This window comes from Bos mutus, chromosome 19, assembly GCF_027580195.1.
Source record: "Bos mutus isolate GX-2022 chromosome 19, NWIPB_WYAK_1.1, whole genome shotgun sequence".
NCBI lineage: Eukaryota > Metazoa > Chordata > Mammalia > Artiodactyla > Bovidae > Bos > Bos mutus.
This window is the reverse complement of record NC_091635.1, coordinates 48486906-48511976: the sequence shown is the minus strand read 5'-3', so window position 1 is coordinate 48511976 and position 25071 is coordinate 48486906. Positions and strand designations below refer to the sequence as shown.

The 25071-nt window shown below is 41.7% G+C and overlaps 1 protein-coding gene across 7 annotated transcripts in view; it reads right to left on the bottom strand.

The window, feature by feature from the left end:
- The window catches only part of ACACA (acetyl-CoA carboxylase alpha), a 283137-nt gene that overhangs the window by 142255 nt on the left and 115811 nt on the right, over positions 1-25071 (bottom strand). For all 7 annotated transcript variants that reach the window (XM_070390509.1, XM_070390510.1, XM_070390512.1 and 4 more), the window contains 14 exons: positions 23400-23609; positions 18634-18804; positions 17098-17259; positions 16567-16730; positions 12695-12845; positions 11841-11944; positions 10653-10734; positions 9847-9992; positions 8891-9041; positions 7261-7395; positions 6526-6672; positions 5331-5519; positions 4225-4325; positions 3035-3123 (listed from right to left, as the gene is read on the bottom strand). In XM_070390509.1, coding sequence (XP_070246610.1) covers positions 3035-3123; positions 4225-4325; positions 5331-5519; positions 6526-6672; positions 7261-7395; positions 8891-9041; positions 9847-9992; positions 10653-10734; positions 11841-11944; positions 12695-12845; positions 16567-16730; positions 17098-17259; positions 18634-18804; positions 23400-23609 — 2002 coding nt within the window. The remainder of the gene's footprint in view (positions 1-3034; positions 3124-4224; positions 4326-5330; positions 5520-6525; positions 6673-7260; positions 7396-8890; positions 9042-9846; positions 9993-10652; positions 10735-11840; positions 11945-12694; positions 12846-16566; positions 16731-17097; positions 17260-18633; positions 18805-23399; positions 23610-25071) is intronic.

Sequence of the window (25071 nt, the reverse complement as noted above, 5' to 3'; positions counted from 1 at the left end):
GTATCTGCCTCTGGGTTAACAGAGCCAATGTCCCATTGTTCTATTAATCTGCCCTAACACCAATATCACAATCTCTTCATTAATATGGCTTTATCTCAAATCTTGATATTTAACTGGACAAATACCTCCATAGTGTATTTCTTTAGAAGAATCTTGGTTACCTTTCATGTGAATTATAGAACTAGCCCGACAAATTCCATAGAAATACACTAGTAAGATATTTATTGCAAAGTCAATAAATCTACATATGAACTCCGAGAGAATCAACACTTTGCAAATATATATATTCCAATCCAAGGCCATGATATTTATCTAGATCTTCTTTATTATTTCTACTGATTACAACTTTCTCCAAAAAAGGTTGCAAATTTTTTTGTTAGACTTATTCCTCAGAATTTCATATTTTGGGTTGCTATTTCAAATGGAATACTTTTCTAAACTGTTCTACTATAAAATTTTAATTTTGTATATTGACTTTTTAAATTTAATTAATTAATTAATTAATTTTGGCTGTGCTGGGTCCTTGCTGTGGTGCAAGCTTTTTTTCTCCCGCTGCAGAGAGCAGGTGCTACTCTTTAGCTGTGGTGTGTAGGCTTTTCATTGCGGTGGCTTCTCTTGTTGCGGAGCACGGGCTCTGGGGTGCGTGGGCTAAGTGGTTATGGCTCACGGGCTTAGTTGCTCTGTGGCATATGGGATCTTCCCAGACCAGGGATCGAACCTGTATCTCCCATGTTGGCAGGCAGATTCTTTACCACTGAGCTCCCAGGGAAGCCCCATATACTGACTTTTGTATCCAGCAACTTTGCTAGATTTTAAATAATTCTAATAATAAACATGTGGATACTTTGAGGCTTTCCGGGTAGACCTCATGTCATACCTAATAGTGGCTGATGTACTTCTGTACTCCTTTCCATACCTTTACTCCACTCCTCATACTTTTTATTCTTTTTTCTTGCCTTACAAAAGCAGCTGGGATATCCACTATGATGCTGAAGAGCAGTAATGATAGCAGGCATCCTTGTCTTATTTTTAACCTTAAAGAGATTGCTTTCAACATTTTACCACTATGTATGATGTAGCCTACAGATTTTTTTGTAGGAGAATTTTACATGATAAAAAGTACCATTTCATTCTCAGTTGGGCAAGAACTTATCATGAATGGATATTCAATTTTGTCAAAGGCTTGTATCATCCATATCTTAAGATGATGGCCATGTTTTTTCCTCTTTTTATCCATTACATGATAAATGATTCACATATTAATCAAGCTTACACTAGTGGGATAAAGACAACTGGGTTGTGACGTATTATTTTACACACTGCCAGATTCAGTCTGCAATATTTACTTGAGTATTTCTGCTTGTCATGAGCGGCAGAGTCATCCTTTAAAGATGGAAAAATGAGCAAAACAGAGCAAACAATATGAAGAGGCAATCTTTCAAATTCTGTGGCGTTTCACTGCCATCTTGTGGCAGAAAGCAGTATCTGCAGTATGGAGCTTTAAAATCTTAGCCACAGTGCTTTAGAGACGAAAATTCTGAAAGAGAAGGGAATACCAGACCACCTGACCTGCCTCTTGAGAAACCTATATGCAGGTCAGGAAGCAACAGTTAGAACTGGACATGGAACAACAGACTGGTTCCAAATAGAAAAAGGAGTACGTCAAGGCTGTATATTGTCACCCTGCTTATTTAACTTACATGCAGAGTACATCATGAGAAATGCTGGACTGGAAGAAACACAAGCTGGAATCAAGACTGCCGGGAGAAATATCAATAACCTCAGATATGCAGATGACACCACCGTTATGGCAGAAAGTGAAGAGGAACTAAAGAGCCTCTTGATGAAAGTGAAAGTGGAGAGTGAAAAAGTTGGCTTAAAGCTCAACATTCAGAAAACGAAGATCATGGCATCCGGTTCCATCACTTTATGGGAAATAGATGGGGAAACAGTGGAAACAGTGTCAGACTTTATTTTGGGGGGCTCCAAAATCACTGCAGATGGTGACTGCAGCCATGAAATTAAAAGACGCTTACTCCTTGGAAGAAAAGTTATGACCAACCTAGATAGCATATTCAAAAGTAGAGATGTTACTTTGCCAACAAAGGTCCATCTAGTCAAGGCTATGGTTTTTCCTGTGGTCATGTATGGATGTCAGAGTTGGACTGTGAAGAAGGCTGAGCGCCGAAGAATTGATGCTTTAGAACTGTGGTGTTGGAGAAGACTCTTGAGAGTCCGTTGGATTGCAAGGAGATCCAACCAGTCCATTCTGAAGATCAGCCCTGGGATTTCTTTGGAAGGAATGATGCTAAAGCTGAAACTCCAGTACTTTGGCGACCTCATGTGAAGAGATGACTCATTGGAAAAGACTCTGATGCTGGGAGGGACTGGGGGCAGGAGGAGAAGGGGACGACAGAGGATGAGATGGCTGGATGGCATCACCGACTCGATGGATGTGAGTCTCAGTGAACTCTGGGAGTTGGTGATGGACAGGGAGGCCTGGCGTGCTGCGATTCATGGGATCACAAAGAGTCAGACATGACTGAGCGACTGAACTGAACTGAACTGAAGTCATTAGTGACACTATACAGAGAAAGTGACGGATAAACTCCACCCAAACGATACACTGGAAAGCATTAGAAAATCTGAGCCTTTTTCAGATGCCTGTTGTTCATTCCATGGATGAGCTGCTGAGAGGCAAGCTCTTCAGATAGGCTTTCTCAATTTCAGCCTGGTCTGACTCAACTAACCCTCACTATACAAGGTCAAGAAGAGGCCAATGGGGAATGCTAATCTCTACTAGAAAAATTATGTCAGCCCTCTTGCAGAAGCACACTGATTCAGTCTCATCAAGTTGTGTTTTGTTGTTCTTTCTTTGGTGTTAGTGGGACAGAGCAGTTTAGTTTTTAAGGGACTGGTGAAAGGAGGAAGATGGCTGTTCGTGTCAAGTGTTGGTGACAGGATGGACTGGCTCAGCTATCGCTCAGCCCTCGAAGGAGATGCTTTGGGTACAGAGCCTCAGGAAGGAGCTTACCGTTCTGGAATTGTGTCTCTACTCGCAGGTACTGCCGCAGCAGGTCCATCACCACAGCCTTCATGTGTCCTCGGATGCCACTGCGGTACCTAGGCAGACAGAGGAAGGTATAAATAAATAACATGAATTTAAGTCTAGAAGAAAATCCTGACAGGCTAACACCATTAAATAACCAACCATGAAATAATAAACCCAAAGCTTACTAGGCCTCCTATAGAACAGCCTTCCCTGTGTATATAGGACAGGACAGAAGCCAGTCTAGAGTCAATTAACCAGGTCAATTTAAAGTCAAGCCGGCCTCCCTGGTGCTCCAGTGGTTGAGAATCTGCCCGCCGGTGCAGGCGACGCAGGTTCGATCCCTGGTCTGGGAGGAACCCACGTGCCGTGGGGCAACTAAGCCTGTGCGCCACAACTACTGAGCCCGCGTGCGGCAACCACTGAAGCCCGCACGCCCTAGAGCCCGAGCTCCGCAGGAGAATCCACCGCCATAAGAAGCCAGTGTAGCCGGCAGCTAGAGAGTAAACCCTGCTCACGACAATTAGAGAGGATGTATGCACAGTGATGAGGACGTGGCACAGCCAAAAATAATAAATAAATAACATAAATCCAAGTCTAAAAGAAATGTGGCCACAGACAAGACTTTTTTCTTATAAAGAAATGGAGAAAAAGAGAGAGAGAGAGAAAACAAAAGCAAAACCACTTGATAGCCCTCCCCAACAACACACTGGTTCAGTCCCTCATTGCTAAGCAGAAACGATCACGACAGCCTTGAAATGGCTAAGGGAAATCTGAAAAATTTATGAATATCTCAAAGTTGAAAAAGTCCTGTGAAGATGCCTTTAGCCCAATAGTTGATCCCATGAGCTAATAAGAGTAAATGTCAAAGAGGGCCCTATGCCAGAAGAAAAATTAGGTGTTCAAGGGAAATTGTAAGGAAAAAAGAAGACAGTGAGATTCATGCCTTAATAATTGATGGAAAGATGCCGAATAGAAAGAAGTCATCAGAAACGCTGGGTAGGAGAGTTAGCTCACGATTCTAAGATATTTAGTAGACGTAGGTATTTTCTAAGATACGAGGTGCTGTCTAAGTTCTCTACGGTGACCTGAAGGTAAACCTCTTTGTGATTACTGAGAAGGAAGGAAGGTGTGGGGACGGGCAGGTCTGGGACTCTGGAGTTCCATGTACCTACCTCTGCACCAGCTGGACGATGCTCTGAGTGTTCATGAAGAAGACTTCCCGTTCAGATTTCCGGTTCAGTGTGGCTGCGTGGCTGTCTAGGATGTTGGCAATCTAAAGTATAAGAAAGGAGAAAAATGAAGCCCAACTCAACAAAGGGACCTAAAACATTAGCCTGCATAATAGCATCAACACTAGGAATCCTGTTGTTGTTGTTTTAATTGGAGTATAGCTGCTTTAATGTTAATTTTTACTGTACAACAAAGTGAATCGGCTATAGGTAAACATATATCCCCACCCTCTTGAGCTTCCTGCCACCCCTGCCGCCATTCTCCTCTCCAAGTCATCACCGAGCAGCGTGCTGAGCTCCCTGTGCTGCACAGCACTTCCCACTACCACCTGTTTCCCACATGGCAGTGTCTACACGGCAGTGGCACTCTCCCGATCCATACCACCCTCCCCTTTCCCGACGGCGTCCATATGTCAGCTCTCTATGACTGGGTCTCTATTGGAATCTTCATCATTGTAACATGATTATTTCTATCTTTCACATGTTGAGAGCAGCTGAATGCTACTAGGCATAGTTTAGGGGTTCATTCATGATAAATAAGAAAGCAACGTCTCTGTCTTTTCACCCTTTGCCAGATGAGCTAAAGAGTGACCACAAAAACTAGCGCCTTACCAGAGGTCCTGACAGGCAAGACATGCTTAATGCCCCACTTGTCCAGCTTTAGTCCCTACATGTAAGTCTGGATCAGAGGCACAGAGTAATCAGCATGCTGCACAGGTAGTGAGGAAGTCTCTGATGAAAGAGCTACAAATATCCGCCTGCTTTAGAATCATGAAAGTACTTCTAACCAGGGTGCAGCCCCAGGGACAAACCTCTATGGGGTACACGACCAATATGCTTTTGTCTTAACCACAGATACCATACATTTCACACCCAACACTTAACTTAATGGGCTTGCATCATGAGGCAGTTTTGTAAAGTGCACAATGCTTAAAACTTCAAAAGTACAACATCCAGGCAGTGAGGAGGATCCAAACAGGAAGGACTCCCACTGCATGAACTCTAGGGCGGGCAGCCAGCAGAACATGGCAGCGTTAGTCTGTAAGTACCTGCTGGCTGGGAAACTGACAGAGCACGGATGTGATGTTGCTGGCATACTGAGCCATTTCCTTCTTGATAGACTTTTCCACGTTGGGCGGGATACGACCAGAGACGCTAGTCATGATATCCTGCAATTCTAGGAGAGGCAAGGAGGGGTCTCTGAGGGTCTTCATCAACCGTTCAACCCAGTCTTTCACCTGAGAAGAAGGAAATGATAAAACAGGATCTGGACAAAATTAACACAATCCCCCAAACAAAATTATATGTCTGAACTCACTACCATACAGTATAGCATACCACGCTTTATTGTGCACTGCTTTATTGCACTTTGCAAATATTGCGGGTTTTTTTTTTTAAACAAACTGAAGATTTCATGTAAAACCTGTGTCAAGGAAGTCTATTGGCACCATTTTTCCAACAGCATTTGCTCACTTCATGTCTCTGTGTCACATTTTGTAATTCTAGTACTTCAAACCCTCCACCAGCAAAACCATTGCGACTCCTTAAAGGCTCAGGAGATGATTTGTCTTTTTTAGCAATAAAACATTTTTTAATTAAGGTATGTACATTTTTTAGATGTAATGCTATTACACACTTAATAGACTACATGCCTGCTAAGTCACGTCAGTCATGTCTGACTCTTTGTGACCCATGGACTGTAGCCCACCAGGCTCCTCTGTCCATGGGATTCTCCAGGCAAGAATACTGGAGTGGGTTGCCATTTCCTCCCCCAGGGGATCATCCCAACCCAGGGATCGAACCCACATCTCTTATGTCTCCTGCATTGGCAGGCAGGTTCTTGATCAATATATAAACATAACTTTTCTATGCACTGGGAAACCGAGAAATTTGCGTAATTTTCTTTCTTGTAATATTCACTTTATTGCAGCGGTCTGGAATCAAACCTGCAATATCCCCAAGGTATGCCGGTACTTACTTTGAAATTATAAACAACTAACATTGTCCTTGTTCACTGGTTTAAATCCCAATTAAATGTGAAGTCAATGACAGAGATAAGAAGCAAGGATATAAAGACTTCAAATCCAACAATTAACAGTGGCAGAATTTTGGTCAAACAGCTCTATCTTCCTCCCTCTTAAAAAAATTCCCTGTATGAATTTTAAACTATGTTGGAGAACACCCATTCTCCAAGATATACACCTGTTCCCCTACCCCACCCCACCTAAGAAAAGTGATTCATACCCTGCTGCTAAAGAAAGGATCTGGAAGGCAGTATCCATTCATCACATTGACCAGATTATCCAGGACATAGTGGAACACTCGGTGGAGCTTCTCGCCTCTGAGCGCTGTGCTCTGGATCCGTGGCAGACTGCCTGTGTGAAGCTCAGCCTGTCAACCCCAATGAGAGATCAAGTCATCCACTACCTTCAGACACACCACTGCAACTTAGATTCATCATGTAAAATCAAGATTTCCCTTTAGGGACTTCCCTGGTGGTCCAGTGGTTAAGAGTCAGCCATCCAGGAGGAATTAAGATCCCACAAGTGGTGGGGCAACTAAGCCTGTGCAAAGCAACTGCCGAGCCCGTGTGCCACAACTAGAGAGAAACCCACACGCTGCACTAGAGAAGCCCACACACAGAAACAGAGAGCCCGCATGCCACAACTAAGACCCCATGCAGTCAAAGTAATTAATTAATTAAAAGAAAGAAAGAAAGACTTCCCTTTACTACATCCAGCAACAAGGAGAGAAGCATCATGAGGAAAATCACAGATTCTTAGTATCATAGTAACTCTTACAAATTCTAGATGCATGATACCAAAGGCACAAATACAAAGGCATAAAGCATAAAATGACGGGTAAAAAGTTGGAGAAACTGGAAAACCAAGGATCGAGATCACTTGCCTCTCCAGACTAACCCTACCGTGTACCCAGCTCTTGGAGAGCAATATTAAGAGTGTCTCTCCGCCTACTTGCCTGCTGGACCTTGCTGGGGTTGTCCAGTTGCATTTTGGCTATTACACAGCCCGGGTCAAGAGCTGCTCCAGGCCGCTTGACGTAATGGATACAGCCAGACTCTGCGGCTGTTAAGGTCATTACCATCTTCATCACCTACAAGGAAAACCAAAATCTCTCAGGACCTAGCTTTAGGGATTAATGACAACTGCTGATGGTTCCCGTTTCTAATGTTTAAACCCATTTTTGCCATGGTTGGTTTTGACTTGTCTTATACCGAGAAATGATGAACAATTTATCTTCCTCATACCTGTGGATCCAGGTACTTACACTGTCTGTCTATGATATCCAGACCAAAACCTAAGGATCATTCTCACTCCTTTTTCTCCCTTATCTACCAGTCACAAGCTAGGCTGAATGTATCTTCTAAACCTCTCTCAAAAATATTCCTGTCTTGCCAACCCTTGGTTTAGGCCCTTATCACTTCTGGTCTAGAGGAGTTCAGAAATCTCCAAACAGGGACTTCCCTGGTGGTCCAGGGCTAGGACTCTGCACTTCCCGTACAGGGGGCCCAGGTTTGGGCCTGGTCAGGGAAACAGATCCCACATGCCACAGCGAAGAGTGTGTATGTAGCAACTAAGACTTGGTGCAGTCAAATAAACTTAAAAAATCAAGAACAAAAACAACCTCCCCAGAGACCTCTTTACATGCTATGCACCTCCAATAAGGCCACTAGAAGCAATCATTCTAGAGCTCAAATCTCATTCCATCACTTTTCTGTGTCATATCTTTTAGTGACACCACCAGCCTTGAGGAGAGCCTAAACTTCTTAGTATGTTTTATAAGGTCCTTTATGATCTCAAATTCTGACGACTCATTTGGCATCTCTGCTTGCCATTTCCCATTAAACCTCAGTCTGTTCTCAAGCGATGTCAATATGCACTTGCAGCTCCCTCTATACACCACACGCTCTCGCTTCTGTGCCTCTGTACGTGCTGTGCCTTCACCTTTAAACAGCGTTGCCTGGCCTTCCTCACCTGGTCTATCACTGTCTATCTTTCAATGCCAAGATCAAAGTCCCCTCTTTCAGGAATTCTTCTCGTGCTGCCCATCCAGCCCCATACTGACTTGGGCAGGTGGCCCTCTGCACTTTGTGCTCAGCCTTCTCAAAATTCATATTTCATGACAAGTCTGTTTCAAGGCCCCATTCCACCTATCATATTCTTTCTGTATAACCAGTACTTGGCATAATCCCTAACACTCAATAAGTGCCACTGCCCAGGATCTATTCTTTAGAGCTAGAGGTTCCTCATCTATCCAAGGAAAAGTATGAGCTTTTAGTGTGTTTTTAAAATCTTAAGGTTCAGGGACTTCCCTGGCAGTCCAGTGGTTAAGACTGCATGCTTCCAACGCAAGGGGTGCAGGTTCCATCTCTGGTTGGGGAACTAAGATGCCACATGCCATATGGCACGGCCAAAAAAATATTTTTTTAAATAAAGAAAATGCTAAGGTTCATAACCCCAATTAAACAGATGCTCTTTCCTTTCTATTTTCTACTTCCTTGCTGTTCCTCTCGAGTCCTAGTCCATCCCAGCCAACTCTTTCCCCACCTTCCCCTCCCATGACCCGGAAGCCCAGTGACCACCGTGACCTCGATCTCGGCATAGCACTGGCCAGCAAACACGTGGCCTCCATCCTCCACAATGTACTGGATCAACTTCCCAGCAGAGGGTGAGCGCAGCACCGAAGGGTCATTTTCCTTCTCAAACACACAAGTTTTATTGCCAATTGTGATGCGATATCTAGGAGATAATTGGGAGTATCTAAGTTAATAAAGCATCTTAAGTGGTAAAGAATAAAAGTAGAATAATGTCAATCTTATAAAAACCTGAAAACTTCACTGTACACACACACACACACAGACACATACAACATTTACTGCATCTTTGTTTACAATGCCAAATAACCAAAATTCCCTTCAACAATGGTCAAATTAAATTAATTATGGTACATCCAAATAATGGAAGATTATCTGACTGTTAAAAAGGATAGGCATCTCCATTGAGCAGGAAGAAAAAAACATGAAGGTGCTGATGATGTAACAGCCAAGATGTTTCAAACTCTTACTAAGTTCCAAGCAATGGTCTACACCCTTTCCATGTGTTAACTCATTTAATTATCACAACAACACAATGATTGGTGTTGAATAGTGTACAATATGTTAAAGGAAAAAATAAGGTGCAGAACTAAAGGTTACTTTTATTTGTGAATATGTTTAAAAGAAAAACACAGTATGTACATGTATATAACTTATATATGCACACAAAATTTAAGTAAAGACATATAAGAAACTGTTAACAGTAGTAGCCTATAAAAAGGGGGATTTATTTTTCATCGTCTGCCCACACTAGAGTGGTGGAGAGACATTGTTTTTAATTTTAAATGACTTCTGATACTCTTGAAATTTTTATTAGGTACATGTATTATTTTTTAAAAAATTAGAATAGACTTCCCCAAAAGACCTTGAAAACCTCAAGAGTTAAACACGCCTACTGAGAGAAAAGGTTGGTGCAATGATCAGCAAATGGAGCCCAAAGAGCCACTCACCTATCCACCTCCTCCTTCATGTACGTGGTGTAACTGCTGCCGTCATAGGACAAGAGCAGTCCACCGTCGCTCAGTCGATGCACGTCTACTTCCACACACGAGCCGTTCATGATCACCACGTAGGAGTTTGGGGACTGTCGAGTCACCTGTTAAGAAATGAGAAACCAAAGAGACAAGTCAGTCTGTTCCTTCCAGGGAGAGTACCAGACAAAATTTCAGTATCTCAGACATTGAGGTGAGCAAGCTCCATCAGATGGGACTTTCCTGGTGGTCCAGTGGCTGAGACTCCAAGCCCCCAATGCAAGAGGCCCAGGTTCAATCCCTGGTCAGGGAATTAGATCCCATATGCCACAACTAAGAGTTTCCATGACCCAGTTAAAGATCCTGCACGCTCCAAGTAAAACCCAATGCAGCCAAATAAAATAAATAAATAAAAATAGCTAAAGGAAGCTCTGTTGGAGAGGACAGAAATTCATGGCACTGGTGTCTGAGCACTAGTGCTGTGGGCACGGCTCAGCCCTGCCGCAAGCAAAGAGGGGACCTGAGATCCATCTCCCTGCTCTGATGGTTCTGTCTCCTTCATGTCTTGGTTGCACATGTGAAGTTGAACAACAGCAAAAATATTTTCAGAGACTCATCAAGTACTGCTTTGACACAGGCTACTGACACTAATAATGACCGTAATTTCACTAACGCCCAGCCCTGCAAGAAACCAAAATTTCCCTCCACCACCTGACCTAAAGGAAGCACGCTGACAAAGACAGAGACAAAAAAAGACAGCACAGACTTTATGAGGCTCAGCATACCTTCAGTACATACTTCACTCCCTCGTAGATAAGTTCAACATCTACTGTATTCAGAAGGGTATGAGCAGAGAGGACTTGACCCCTGAAAGATAGCAACATGAGAGCTACTTCTGAAAGTTCTAAAAATTCTCAAAGGTGATTGGCTATAGCATTTCCTGGAATATCAAGACTGAAAACAACCCAAAGGACCATCAGTAAGAGATAGATATAAATTTTGAAAAAGCCACATAAATGAGTATTATGCAGCCATTAAAAGGGTGAAGTCTTTTATGCACTAATATGAAACTCTCTAAAACACACTGTTAAATTAAAAAAGCAAGTGAAATTGTACAGGATAGTTTCACAGTATGCGATCACTTGTGATTAAAAAAAAATGGAGGTAGGAAGGAACAAATATTACATATATATGCTTATATGTATCTACCATATATCTGAAAAGATAACAGAAAATAAAAACAGGCTGATTGTAGGGAAGGAAACTAGGTGGCCAGGAAACAGAGGTAAGGAGGAGACTCATTGCTATGCATCTTTTAGTGCCTTTTGAATTCTGACCCATGTAAATATATTACCTGTTCACACTGAGCGTCAGTGCAACATAGTGAGAGATCTTCATGGTAAGACGAATGAAATCTCAGTTGAATTAAAATGCCTGTGATAAAGTGCTTTAAACGATTAGCCTTGTGGACAATTCCTCCAGGGACTTGGAGGCAGAGCTTAGTTTCCAGAACCAGTGCTGGAAATATGTTTAGCCACACACAGTCTGATCCTATACTTGAAAGACTTGTGAGGTCATCATGAATATGAGCCTCAATTATTAATTCCTGAAAGGTGCTGCAGGTAATATATGAAGTATTCAGGGTGCCTTATTAGAGAAAAACACCAGATTTTTATCACCAGGGCTCAGAGAGATTAGATGCTTGTACCATACAGGAAGATTTCAGTTTTTACAAAGCAACCAATTCTAACCATGGTATAAACCAATTTCTAGAATCTACACTTAAAGCTCCCAAACCATTTGCCATCAACTCCTGCATCCCTTCTCCTCCCTGCCCCTGCCCCCACGGTCAGTGAACAAGTAGCACTCACAAGCTGCTAGTGACAGACAGAAGTATAAACGGGTCTCTGAACATCAGTCCCGTACTCAGGACCACGGCTTAGCCTGCACGGAACACGGAATGCCAAGCCTACCTCTCTAAGGAGTGAAGGAAGTTGGAGATGCTATTCCGCAGGCTCACATCTGCCACATGGAGAGCCCCACAGACAACTCCCAGCATGGTGTCAGGTCGCTCCGCCTGAAAGGGACGAAAAGAGGGCAAATCAAAAGCGGAGTCAGTCACTTGGCACCATGGCCCCTTAATTTAAACAAGGCTCAAATGTGCTTGAAGAATCGGCGACCACTGAGAATCTCCATCCTTGTTATCCAACTGATTTTTGAGACAAAAACACATTTTTGGAATTTGAATAGAAATGAAAAACACCTTTCCCCTTACCCTCCTAAGATTTTCCACTGAGCCAATTGGAGACTAGCTCAAAAACAAACTTCTGTCACAAATAAATTTTAAAAAAGTACAAAGATTTGGCTACTGATAATCTCAAAGAAAAATGGTGTATAAACTACCTCCAGGTAATACACATGAATCCAACAATTTTATACAAAATTGAGTAATTTATATGAGCCCAGCAGTTCAGGAACAAAGGGTAACTTCTGTTGATTAAAATGAAGCCCTCTCATCAGTACTTGGAGACAGTTAGAACTCAACCACATTTAATATCAAGTGAAGAAAGAAAGAATTTCAATCTCTGCACGCCTCTCTTCAACTATATCTTTGGAAGTAATACTATACAACAACCTATACAATGACTGTGTCACAAGGCACAAGAATGCTTACAGTGCTAAACTCACACTGACTCCTAGACTTTTACACACAGACCTAGAACCATTTGTATTAGAATCAAATAAATTTTATCTAATGGCATGGACTGATCTCATCACAAGCCTATAAAAACCCAATCCTAGAAGCTGTAAGTGGAGAAATACCCACCTGTACTTTTTCTGCTATCAGTCTGTCCAGCCAGCCCGTGTCAATTCTGTTCAACTGAAAGCTTTCAGTCTCCAGCAGTTTGATCAGGTACTCGACTGTGGTCCGGAAGTCGCCCCGGATAGACAGCTCCTTCAAAGCCACAACCATGTTTCTGGGAGAAGGACAGAAGCAGATCTCTTTCAGCAACAAATGTCCTACTGTTTTCCAACTATTTTCAAGAACTATTACATCCCTTTGGGGTCTTAGGAGGGAGGGGAAAGAAACAGTTCCAAGAACAAACAAGGGTACAAGATACACATGTGCTCATTCCAGACAGAATTTTCAAGAAGTCAGCAAACTTGTGAGTCTGACTAATCTGACCATCTGAGCATCAGCAGATCACAGACACTTTGTTATACAGAACACAGAACAAATTATTGCTGCTAAGTCACTTCAGTCGTATCCGACTGTGTGACCCCATAGACGACAGCCCACCAGGCTCTTCCATCCCTGGGGTTCTCCAGGCAAGAACACTGGAGGGGGTTGCCATTTCCTTCTCCAATGCATGAAATTATCTGCAAACCACTCTTCATTTTCACTGTTTCCATCATTCCATTCATTGACTGCTGGTTAACTAGAATTAGGGCATAATTCTCCCCTTCTTAAACCCTTTTTATTTGATCTAAGTAAAATTTACATATAATAAAATATACTTATTTTAAGTATACTGTTCAATGAATTTTTACAAACACTAAGACCTTAACTTTAAGGTTTCCATACAATGAAGGTAACCGGCTAGAGAAAGTTGGGGATCAGCCTGACACTACATGTGAGAGCGTTTCTTTTTTTTAAGCTGTGTTTTAGCCAACTATAGAATGAGTTGCTCATTACTTTGCTTACTTCCCAATTAAGTGTTAGATAACCACATTTTAACAAGATTTCAAACTGTGAGCTTTTTCCCAGTATAACTTTGACATTTATTATGCATCTCACAGACCCAAGACACATACTAAGCTCTTAAGGGTGAGAGAATGTGGAGACAGTAATCACTTTAAACATTTACAGTAGAATATCATAAATACCAGTAGAGAGATAAAAGCAAAGCACCAAGGGGTTCTAAGAAAGGAGAAAACCTGCCTCCCTTTGGTTTCACAAAGAACGTAAGATCTGACATAGAAAACAAACTTAATGGTTACCAAAGGGGAAAGGGAGCGGGGAGGGGTAAATTAGGGGTGTGAGATTAATAGATACAAACTGCTATACCTAAAATAGATAAGCAATATTGATCTATTGCATAGCACAGGGAATTACAGTCAACATCTTATAATTACCTATAATGGAAAATAATCTGAAATAATATATATTAAAAAACTGAATCACTTTACTGTACACCTGAAACTAAGACAACACTGTAAACCAACCACTCCTCAATTAAGAAAAACAAGAATATGCGATCTGAAATGCAATAAAAGTAAAGCTAAGATTACGACTGTGACAGAAATATTCTTCCAGGTGGTCCATGAGTTCTCAGCCAAGAATATTACCCTGTTTCCCACCTCCAGCCTCCTCTCTTCGCCCTCTCTTGGCCTGGCTGATTCCTCTACACATTTCAGATATGAGTCTAGATGTCCCTTCCTTTTGGGAAACCTTCCCTGACCCATTCTGGATGGAGTTAGCTGACTCAGCTCTACACTCCTGTAACACCCTCACGTAATCTCACTATCAGAGACGGCACCTCCTACATTCTGTTCAATGGCTAACTTGCCTCTCTTACCCTGGATCACTAAGTTCCATGATGGCACAGACCCTATGGTGGTCCTCGTTATATTGCAAGAAGCATTAAGATTTTCAGGAAGTATTTGTTGAATGGAGTAAATGAATGAATGGAGAGAGGGAACAGCAGAAACAAAGGGGAAAAGGAAGTAAAGAGGGGTTGTGTACCGGGAATGTTACAACTGAAGCAGACAGTGATGAGGACAAGGATGAGGGGCAAGTCCACTCGTTCAACACTGACAGAGCACTCACTACATGGAGGGGACACCACAGCAATGAGACATACACCGTTCTGTTCTCATGGTATTTAGATTACAATCCATGGAAAATAATAAGGGAAACATGGGCTGGGACTAGTCTAGAGAAGAGTAGTGAACACCAATCTCAAGAATATAAGCCTAATGTCATGAAGAAAGAAGAAACAAACTCTGAACTGAAGAATGAACTCCGGCATGGTATCAAGATGCAAGCTTCAGGATTTCCCTGCTGGTTCAGTAAGACTCCACCTTGCAATGCAAGGGCCATGGGTTCGATCCCTGGCTTGGGAACTAAGATCCCACACGCTGCAGGGCAACTCAGCCCGTGTGCTCCAGAGCCCACGTGCCACAACTAGAGAGTCCTGAGCCACAATAAAGACCCCAAGTGCCACAACTAAGACCTGATGAAGCCAAATAAATAGATAAAATATTTTAAAAAAGAAAGCAAGCTTATTGCAGAGACCATAATTTTCACATGCTCAATGTTAGCCTGGTAGCTTTACACTGCAGATAAATGTCCAGAGCAGGTTGGGAAGTAAGGAGCAAGACTTTTGGAGCAAGTCATATGACATGTCCTGGAGGGAAGGCTTGGTGGCCTGCCAATCAAGACTGGAAACCTAAATATCAATAGCGGCCACTCTGGGGATGTAAACGAATGAGGCAGGCTGGACGGGGGACTGTGTGAACTAGAGAGTTCGTGTTTCCTCTAAAAGAAGCAGTCACACAAAGGTTCAGTTAACTTTGGCCAAGTGGAATATAAAACCAATGGTATTGTCACCCCATTTTTTTCAAGAGATGGCAGAAATGCATGTATTTATTTCAACCTCCCAATTTTTAAACAATACTCTATAAGCCAATCAAAACACATCAGTGGCTGTGACTAGCCAGAAAACCACCAGTTTGCAAGCTCCAGTTTCTTCATAACATTAGGTTTATATTTTAGTTTATTCGTAACATTAAGCTTACATTCTTCACTTTGGCAAAGCAGGATACAAAAGGCGGATGGTTTTTCTGGGAGCACTGCTTTGTAGAGCACAAAATACAGAAAAACAGATTTCCCAACTTCTGAAAACATTATTAATAAGTGTTTACTGATTATATAATCTAGGTATACAGGTTAAAAGTCAAAGGAATAGTATTAAATCCTTGGTGAAAGTCAATCGACAATTAAAAAATATAAAACAGGTAAATCAATTTTGGATAGACATTTTAAAACATCTAACTTGTCAAAATCACCTCTTAGGGCCCTACTTTTCAGGCAAGCAAAACTTAATATTAAATATTAAATGTTTATGCTAATAGAAATATTAACTAATACCTATGATATACTAGTTATATTGTAAGTTGTGCGTATATTTCATAGCACATTGAGGTCCCTCATATAAAGTGACGTGGCCAGTTCCCTTAAGCCCTTTTCATGTAATAAGCAGCTTAACTTTATTATTTTAAATGACTACAGGACATATATAGCTATACCTTTATTTTGATGACAAATAATGGATCTTATCCATGATATAAGATACCAAGATCTTAGTCAAAAATCTACTTCTGCCCCAAATAACAATACTATTTCTACAGAAAAATATGACATCTTTAGAGTAATCAATTTTATAAGTTGATCAAAAACACATGAAAACAAAAAATCACTTGAAAAGGCTCAGAGTAACACAAAAACATCTGCCAAACACTGCATAAACTTAATACAACATGAATGCAACTACAATTGAAGATGTATTTCTTCAAGAAGGTTACCCGTATAAGTACTTCTACAGCAATACACAATTCCCTTTCCCATGCTCACAATTCACTGAAGATTACCACAAGTTTATTTTTTGAAATGCAACCACATGCGATTATACTCACGAAATTGCTTCCTCTCGGTTTTCTCCCCAGGAAAAGCAGTGACCAAACTGAGAATCAGCAAATTCATGAAGCCCTCCTGCAGCAGCAACACTGAAATAACCCCAAACGTTCTTATTGCTGCGAAAATTCAGCTCTTGAACTGTTCCTGAGCTGGGCTTAAAACCCTGTTAGGGAGTGAAGAATATGAAATGATATTATATTTACAAGAAAGAGAACATGCATATACTCACTGGTCAGGTTCTATGTAATCGCATACACACAGGAAAGTGGAAATGACACACAAAAGTCATGAAGGCTTTCGGGCTAAGGTCCAGCGCTACAGACCCACTGAGTACTCGACAGTGACTGAGGTAGGACTGAATGACCAGTGGAACAGTGACCACTTACGTGTCTGCTCCGATGAAGCCTCTATAAATTTCCCTCTCCAGGGGAGGTCTCAAGATACTTCAGATATGCCCTCAGATAGCATCTTAATATTAAAGTTCACAGTGGGGGGAAAAAAAAGTGTAAACCTTTTAAGTGATGGGTTACCTCATCTGGATTTTCACTAGTGATACGAGCAGCAATAACATGGCCCCTTGGGCAAGGAACGTGAGCCGAATTTTCAAAATCAATGGGAGCATCGCCCCAGGGAGAGACCCCGTACATCATTCGGATATCCTTGATTCTGTACAGAGGGATCCCCATGGCAATCTGAAAGGTAATAAAACACACATCACTCATCTTTCACAGTTACTTCCCTTAAAACGTGGAGGCTATCAGATGACAGAAAAGACTTTTCACTTGAGTAGCCACCACCTAAAACACTTTGTTTTTATAGTCTACATTCTACATCATTGAATAAGCAACTCTAAATTACTTGAAACAAAACACACAGAAGGTGTTAATTACTTCCCACTTCTTAAAAAGTCCCCAAATCCCTAATGCAATAGATATGAGCTTCCCTCTAATTGTCCTTTCTCCATCACCCTTATTTGTAAAGTGTCTTTCAAAAATACGACATTTTTAATCAGAATGAAAATATCCAAGGGAAAAGTCAATGTCAGTGGCTCTCCAAGAAGTTCAGACAGCTAAAAAGTCCTAACTATGTCATAATTACCTCCAAATTATCCCCACAAATCAATGGAAAAAGTAGATTTATATACGTAAGTCTTCGTTTACTGGGTTCCTTAATAGGGACCACTGGGGACCAAAAGGGGTTCCCATTGTGGACAAAGAATATGTATTTACAAATCAAATCAAACTTCATCATTAGCTATTACTGCTTCCCACAGCATCTGTTTCCTGGGCAGAATGGAGAAAATAATATTAACAGTGGCACTGTAAACATTATAAACAGAAGTGTGTGCTGCCACACTCTTGCCAGGAGAAACCTCAGCCACCACTCTGAAGTGGAATTACTTCAATTTATAACACTAGGAAAAAAGAAGCTGCTGTTTAGTCACTAGGCCAGATCCAGCTCTTTTGTGACCCCATGGACTGTAGCCCACCAGACTCCTCTGCCCCGTGGGATTTCCCAGGCAAGAATACTGGAGTGGGTTGCCATTTCCTTCTCCAGGGGATCTTCCCAAACTAGAGATCAAATCCACATCTGCTACATTGGCAGGTGGATTCTTTACCACTGAGCCACCAGGGAAACTTAAAAAAATGACCCAATGGACTGTAGTCCTCCAGGCTCCTCTGCCCCATGGGATTTTCCAGGCAAGAATACTGGAATGGGTTGCCATTTCCTTCTCCAGGGAGGAAAAAGGAATAGAGGACAATTAAAAAGTAAGGTTTCCCAGAATTGAAACAGCTAAATATAGCATATTATTTGTAAAGGGTCTTGCAAAAATATGACACTTTATATCAGATGTGTCAGGCTAAAAAGTAATACTCCAGAATTGCTCCATATCAGGAAAACCCACCCACACATCCCAAGCCATCCAGCGCAAGAGAGGAGCATCACATGAGACTTGGATAGGAGGCACTTTCCTCTTAACAAAGGCTGGTTGAGCCAGTTTGGCGTGCATTTGTCATTCCAAACTTCTCTAGGCAACCCTCTGAGCCGAGAGCAGGGTGACTCACCTGGAGCTGCGCAGCAGGGAGGTTGACATCGGCCACCATCTCTGTACAGGGGTGCTCCACCTGTAGCCGAGGGTTCAGTTCCAGAAAGTAGAAGCTGCCATCCTGGCTGTAGAGGTATTCCACAGTCCCTGCACTCACATAACCAACCATCCTGGCAAGTTTCACCGCACACTCAAAGAAGAAAGAAAAGCCAATCTAAGTACCTCACCTGATCCAGTGGATGGCCCACTGCTCGTCTGAAGCTTCTCCCTCTCAAAGAGCCAGTGTTTATAAGAACCACCAAAGGCTTGTCGCCATATGAGAGTAAATTTCACCCTCTTTGATTATTACACAAGATTCCTATACATGGATGACAAACTCAGTTCAAAGCTGAGTGAAAACAGTATTTTCCACTTGGGGTCATAGGTAATCCCACCTTATGCAGGAAAGCTAAAGCACCATGGCAGAGTCGTCACTGTATTTCCAGTATTCTTCCTAGAAACATGGGTGTCCAGCTAGAGACTATTTTCCACTCTGACAGCAAGTGACAAAGTTTCAACGAATGCAATGTCAGAATGGGTGGGTGAAGGGTAATCCCTGATTCATGCTTTGAAAAGGAATTGCTTACCCTCTATTTTCAGCTTTTTCCTTTCTACGGACTGGAATGTGGTCATGACACTGCAAGCCTGTCTCATCATGCAGCTGAGAACATACTAAGAGTAACAAAACCAAACAGAAAGAACCTGAATCCCAAAATGGTCTTGTGGAACAGAATGGTCCTAATCACCTCAGGTTATGAATGAAAGGGAAAATAAATTTCTAACCTATTGTGCGGTGTATTTTTTAGATTTCGTTACTATAATAGCTTAACCTGTACCCTAATCAATACAGAAACTATTAAATTCAGGAAGGATGTTGCTGTTTAAAAAAACTGATGTGATACTGAGTTAAAAATAGGGTAGTAGCTCTCAAGGAAACAGATACTGCAAACTGGAAAACTGGTGACCTCCTTGTGAGGCATAAGAAAACGTTTGGAGGGACTTCCCTGGCAGTACAGTGGTTAAGACTCCACATGTCTACTGCAGAGGGCATGAGTTTGATTCCTGGTTGGGGAACTAAGATACTGCAAGCCACACACCGAGGCAAACACACACACATTTGGTAAACTGTCTCCTAAAGTAACTTGGAATGCAAACAAAATACCAACTAAGCCCTAGGAAAAATGGCTAGAAAAAGTCAGAATGTGAAAAAACCAAAAGGCTTTGCATCCCTAAACCAAAGATGATAATTTTGCCTTGAAGCAACCCACTGTCAAAGATGAGATCAAGGGTGGCTGCTGTAGTTTCAGCTGGCCTCGAGGTAGTCTTACTGAATGGAGGAGAGAAGAAGGGCTGAACGCAGAAGGTGGTAAATAAAGAGGAAAACATTATGTCCAGAGAAACCTTGGGTATGATTACTCCTATGTGAAGCTGACGAGAAGCAAGGAGTCCTGAAACTTACTCAGTTTTGAATGAATCATATTGCTAAACATACCAAAAACCTGGCTTTCCAAACCCACAACTGATAATCTCAGTAATCTTTGTGGCCCCAATCCTGCACTCAGGAGGTGAGCTGGGAAAGTTCTTCTAAAGAAGGCATGATCACCCAAGCTCAACCACAGAGGGAGGTGAACAAGGAAGAACATCCTAGAGAATAAGGCCTTAAAGACGGGCAAAGAATTTACTTTCAGACAGCAGAACCAAGGGGAGTCAGAGGGCTCGCTGAGGAATTACTCCACCGCATGACAGGAAATGACCACAATCCCTGCCTACAAGAATGTGATAACTGCTGTGGACCAGTGATTATTGTCTGTTTTTCATTCTTTTTTTCTAAATGGGAGCCATCCTGTTCCTACTCAGCACTATATAAGGTGAAAGGAGGTGTCACAAGGTAATTTGTGATTACTGGTCCATAAAAAGCTACATGCACATATAAGAGAGGGCTGCACACCATCCAGAGAGCCTGGACTTTGGGTTGAACATAGTTAACTGGATGGGACCTGGGGCTGTCTTCTATGGGGGAAGGCTAAGTAAGTTCTAAGAGTAAGAAAAAGGGTGTGAAAGGATAATGGGTAGCCAGAGGAGCGGACTGAGACACAGAATGTTAAATGCCCTCCAGTAACTTTTCTTTGCGTCATTCATTTAGCAATACAATCTCCTGAATTTCAGCTGAGCATAAGGCTGCTCAACCAGTAATTACAACTCCTAACAGCCAATGCAGCTAGGTGTGATTGTATAACTGAATTTTGTCCGGTGAAAAGTGAGCAGAAGTAAGATGTGTGACTTCTGGATCTCACTTAATTAATTAATTAATTTTAATTGGAGGATAAAGAACACTGTGATGGTTTTTGCCACACATCAGCATCAATCAGCCATAGGTATACAAGCTTGTCTTCCAAGTCCTCTCTTCCCCCCGCCAACACGTTACAATGTGAACAAGTTCTTGTAGGCCAGCTTTAATAATGAAGATGATGACACCTTAAGACAAGGGTTGGCAAACTTTCAGTAAAAGGCAATTAATAATTATGTTCAGCTTTGTGAGCCATAGAGTGTCTGTCACAATGACTCAATTTTGTCACTGCAGAGATAAAACAGCCATAGATAATAGATATATAAATTAGCAAGCTGTGTTACAAAAAAATTTTGTTGACAAAACAAGTGACAGGCTGGATTTTGCTTGCTAGCTATAGTTTGCTGTTCTCTTCTACGAAATGGCCTTCCCTTGTGGCTCAGTCAGTAAAGAACACACCTGCAATGCAGGAGACCCGGGCTTAAAATTCAACATTCAGAAATCTAAGATCATGGCATCCGGTCCCATCACTTCATGGCAAATAGATGGGGAAACAGTGGAAACAGTGGCTGACTTTATTTTTTGGGCTCCAAAATCACTGCAGATGGTGATTGCAGCCATGAAATTAAAAGACGCTTACTCTTTGGAAGGAAAATTATGACCAACCTAGACAGCGTATTAAAAAGCAAAGACATTACTTTGTCAACAAAGATCCTTCTAATTAGGCTATGGTTTTTTCAGTAGTCATGTATGGATGTGAGAGTTGGACTATAAAGAAAGCTGAGTGCCAAAGAATTGATGCTTTTGAACTGTGGTACTGGAGAAGCCTCTTGAGAGTCCTTAGACTGCAAGGAGATCCAACCAGTCCATCCTAAAGGAGATCAGTCCTGGGTGTTCATTGGAAGGACTGATGTTGAAGCTGAAACTCCAATACTTTGGCCACCTGATGCAAAGAGCTAACCCATTTGAAAAAACCCTGATGCTGGGAAAGATTGAAGGCAGGAGGAGAAGGGGACGACAGAGGATGAGATGGTTGGATGGTATCACTGACTCAATGGACATGAGGTTGGGTAAACTCAGGGAGTTGGTGATGAACAGGGAGGTCTGGTGTGCTGTGGTTCATAGGGTCACAAAGAGTCAGGCATGACTGAGCAACTGAACTGAAATGTGTATTTTGGGGGTTTTATATTTGTTTTTTATCTTTGGCCACACTGAATGGCTTGCAGGATCCCTGTTCACCAACGAGGGATTGAACCTGGCCATGGCAGGTTCAATTCCTGAACCTGAAAGCCCAGGATCCTAATCACTAAGCCACGAGGGAACTCCCTAAGCCACTGTATTTTGGAGGTCACTTTACTACTACTTTAACTACTAATAGTAGTTAAAGAATAAATCTCAATACACACAACATACACACGTAGAAATGAAATGTAAAAACACAGACAACCATATATTTAGCTTCTTGGGAATCCAGGGGTAAAAATAGAAATGGAAAACATATGTCCAATAAGATGAAGATTGAGTTCCAAAAAAGACCATGTTCAGATTTCTAAACTACAGCTAATTCCAAGGGACCCTATAAAACTGCTGAGAGATTCTTTTTTTCATAAAATAATACAGAATATGTAAACTTGAAAGCTACTTAGAGTACCTTTTAAGAGATAAAGGACTTGAATAAATGCATCTGAAGACTGAGGGATAATCAATCTAGAAAATGGAACTACCAGCTTAACCACCAGTTTATCACGTGCTGATTAAAGAACCAAACAATAAGATTAAAGATCCCCAAAAATGTCTTTATCCCTTCTCAAAATAGTACACTGAAATTTTTTGTCAAAAGCATTAACTAATTTAGAGTTTGAAGTGTTCACTGGCATCTCTACTAGAGGGAGAAAAGCGGAATTTTTATTTTTCCTCTAGGTAAAGAATACTTTCTAAAATGTACTTTTAATTGGATGACAATTGCTTTACAATATTGTGTTGGTTTCTGTCATACATCAACATGAATCAGCCATAGATATATCTATGTCCTCTCCCTCTTAAAGAATGCTGCTGCTACCGCTGCTAAGTCACTTCAGTCGTGTCTGACTCTGTGTGACCCCATAGATGGCAGCCCACCAGGCTCCCCCGTCCCTGGGATTCTCCAGGCAAGAACACTGGAGTGGGTTGCTATTTCCTTCTCCAATGCATGAAAATGAAAAGTGAAAGTGAAGTCGCTCAGTCGGGTCTGACTCTTAGCGACCCCACGGACTGCAGCCTACCAGGCTCCTCCGTCCATGGGATTTTCCAGGCAAGAGTACTGGAGTGGGGTGCCATTGCCTTCTCCGTCTTGAAGGATAGAACTTATCAATTATCTAGAATCATTGCCTGATATTCCACTATTCTCAGATGGGCATATGAATTTAATGAGTAGTAGTTCTGTGCAAGAAAACAAAACTTTGAGCTTTTCACATACATACCTGTTCCATATGTTCAAATACTGCTGGAGTAGCAATAGCAGCAGGAGCTTCTTCAATAATCTTCTGATGCCTGCGTTGCACAGAGCAATCACGACCAAACAAAGAGATAGCATTGCCATACTGATCTGCTAAGATCTGCACCTCCAGATGACGAGACTGTTTGGCTAGTCTCATGACAAAGATAGGAGACCCAGGAACTTCAGCTTGAACCTATATTAGACAAGAAAATAGGACAAATTCTTAAGGGGTAAGTACTTTTCTATTTTGATAAAAGTACTTCTATTTTGATAAGCTGCTTCCACTTCAATAGGCAAATAAATGCCTGGGAGTGTCAGGGACCATGTTAGAAATACACAGAAAAAATTTATATATATATATATAGTTCATACCCTCATCTATTCTTAAAATACTGTATTCTCAACTATATAACTAATATTAACTGATGGATACCTAAACACATGTTACAAGGGCAAAGAACAAAATATTATGAAAACACACACAAATTCCAGAAAAGGGCAAAGTATTACCATTAATTCCAAACAGCCAAATGTACAATTTGCTCCAGACAAAAAACTTCCTGGTTCACATTACATTACATATTGTTGTAGTCAAAGAACTTTCATCAGTTTTGAAGCAGATTCCCATTAGATATAGAAGTCTATACTAGCAATCATTTTCTTTTGGCACTTTAAAGATGCCCCAATGTTTTCTGGTTTCTACTGAGATGAGAGCTAACAATCTTACTGTCATTCCTTTGAAAGTAATCTGTTTTTTCCAGCTGCTTAAGGATTTTCTCTTTTTTCTGGGAGTGAGGTGGCAGATTTACTCTGATAAGCTTAGATGTGGTTTTCTCTGTACTTCTTGCAGGGTTCATCGTGGTTTTTAAGTCTAAGCTTGATACCTTTTCAAGAAATTCTGAGCCATTAGTTCATTAGTTCAGAAAGATTCTTAGCCGTTGTCTCTTCCCCAGTGGCTCAGCAGGTAAAGAATCCACCTGTAATGCTGAAGACATGGATTTGATCCCTCAATCACGAAGAGCCCCTGGAGGAGGAAACAGCAGCCCACTCCAGTATTCTTGCCTGAAAAATCCCATGGCTGGAGGAGCATGGGGGGCTACAGGGTCACAAAGACTTGGACATGACTGAGGACAATCACGATGCAACGATGCTTCAAATGTTGCTTCCATTCCATGATTTCTTCAAACATTGCTTCTGCTCCATTTGCTCTCTCTTCTCCTCTGAGACTCAAAGTATGTAATGTTAGATTATTTCACTGTCTTCTATGTGCCAAATCTCTTATGCTCTGTTCTGTTACATAACAAGTCACCTCAAAACTCAGCAGCTTGCTTAGGACACCAACCATTTTCTTTGCTTGTGATGCTGTGCTCATCTAGGCAATTCTGGTGGTGCCTGTGGTCACTCAATGTGCATATCATCATCTGGTGACTTGAGTGGGGCTGAATGGTCTCATTCAAATGCCTGACGGTCTGTGTCAACTATTGGCTGGTGGGTCTATGGAGCCTCTACTGGAACAGCTCATCTCTATCGCATGTGACCTCTCACCCTCCAGTAGGCTAAACCAGGCCTTCTTCAATGCAGTGCTCTAAGAAGTGGGTGAAGACAGAGCTGCAAACCTACACAAGCACTAGCCTCCAGAACCTACACAATACCAC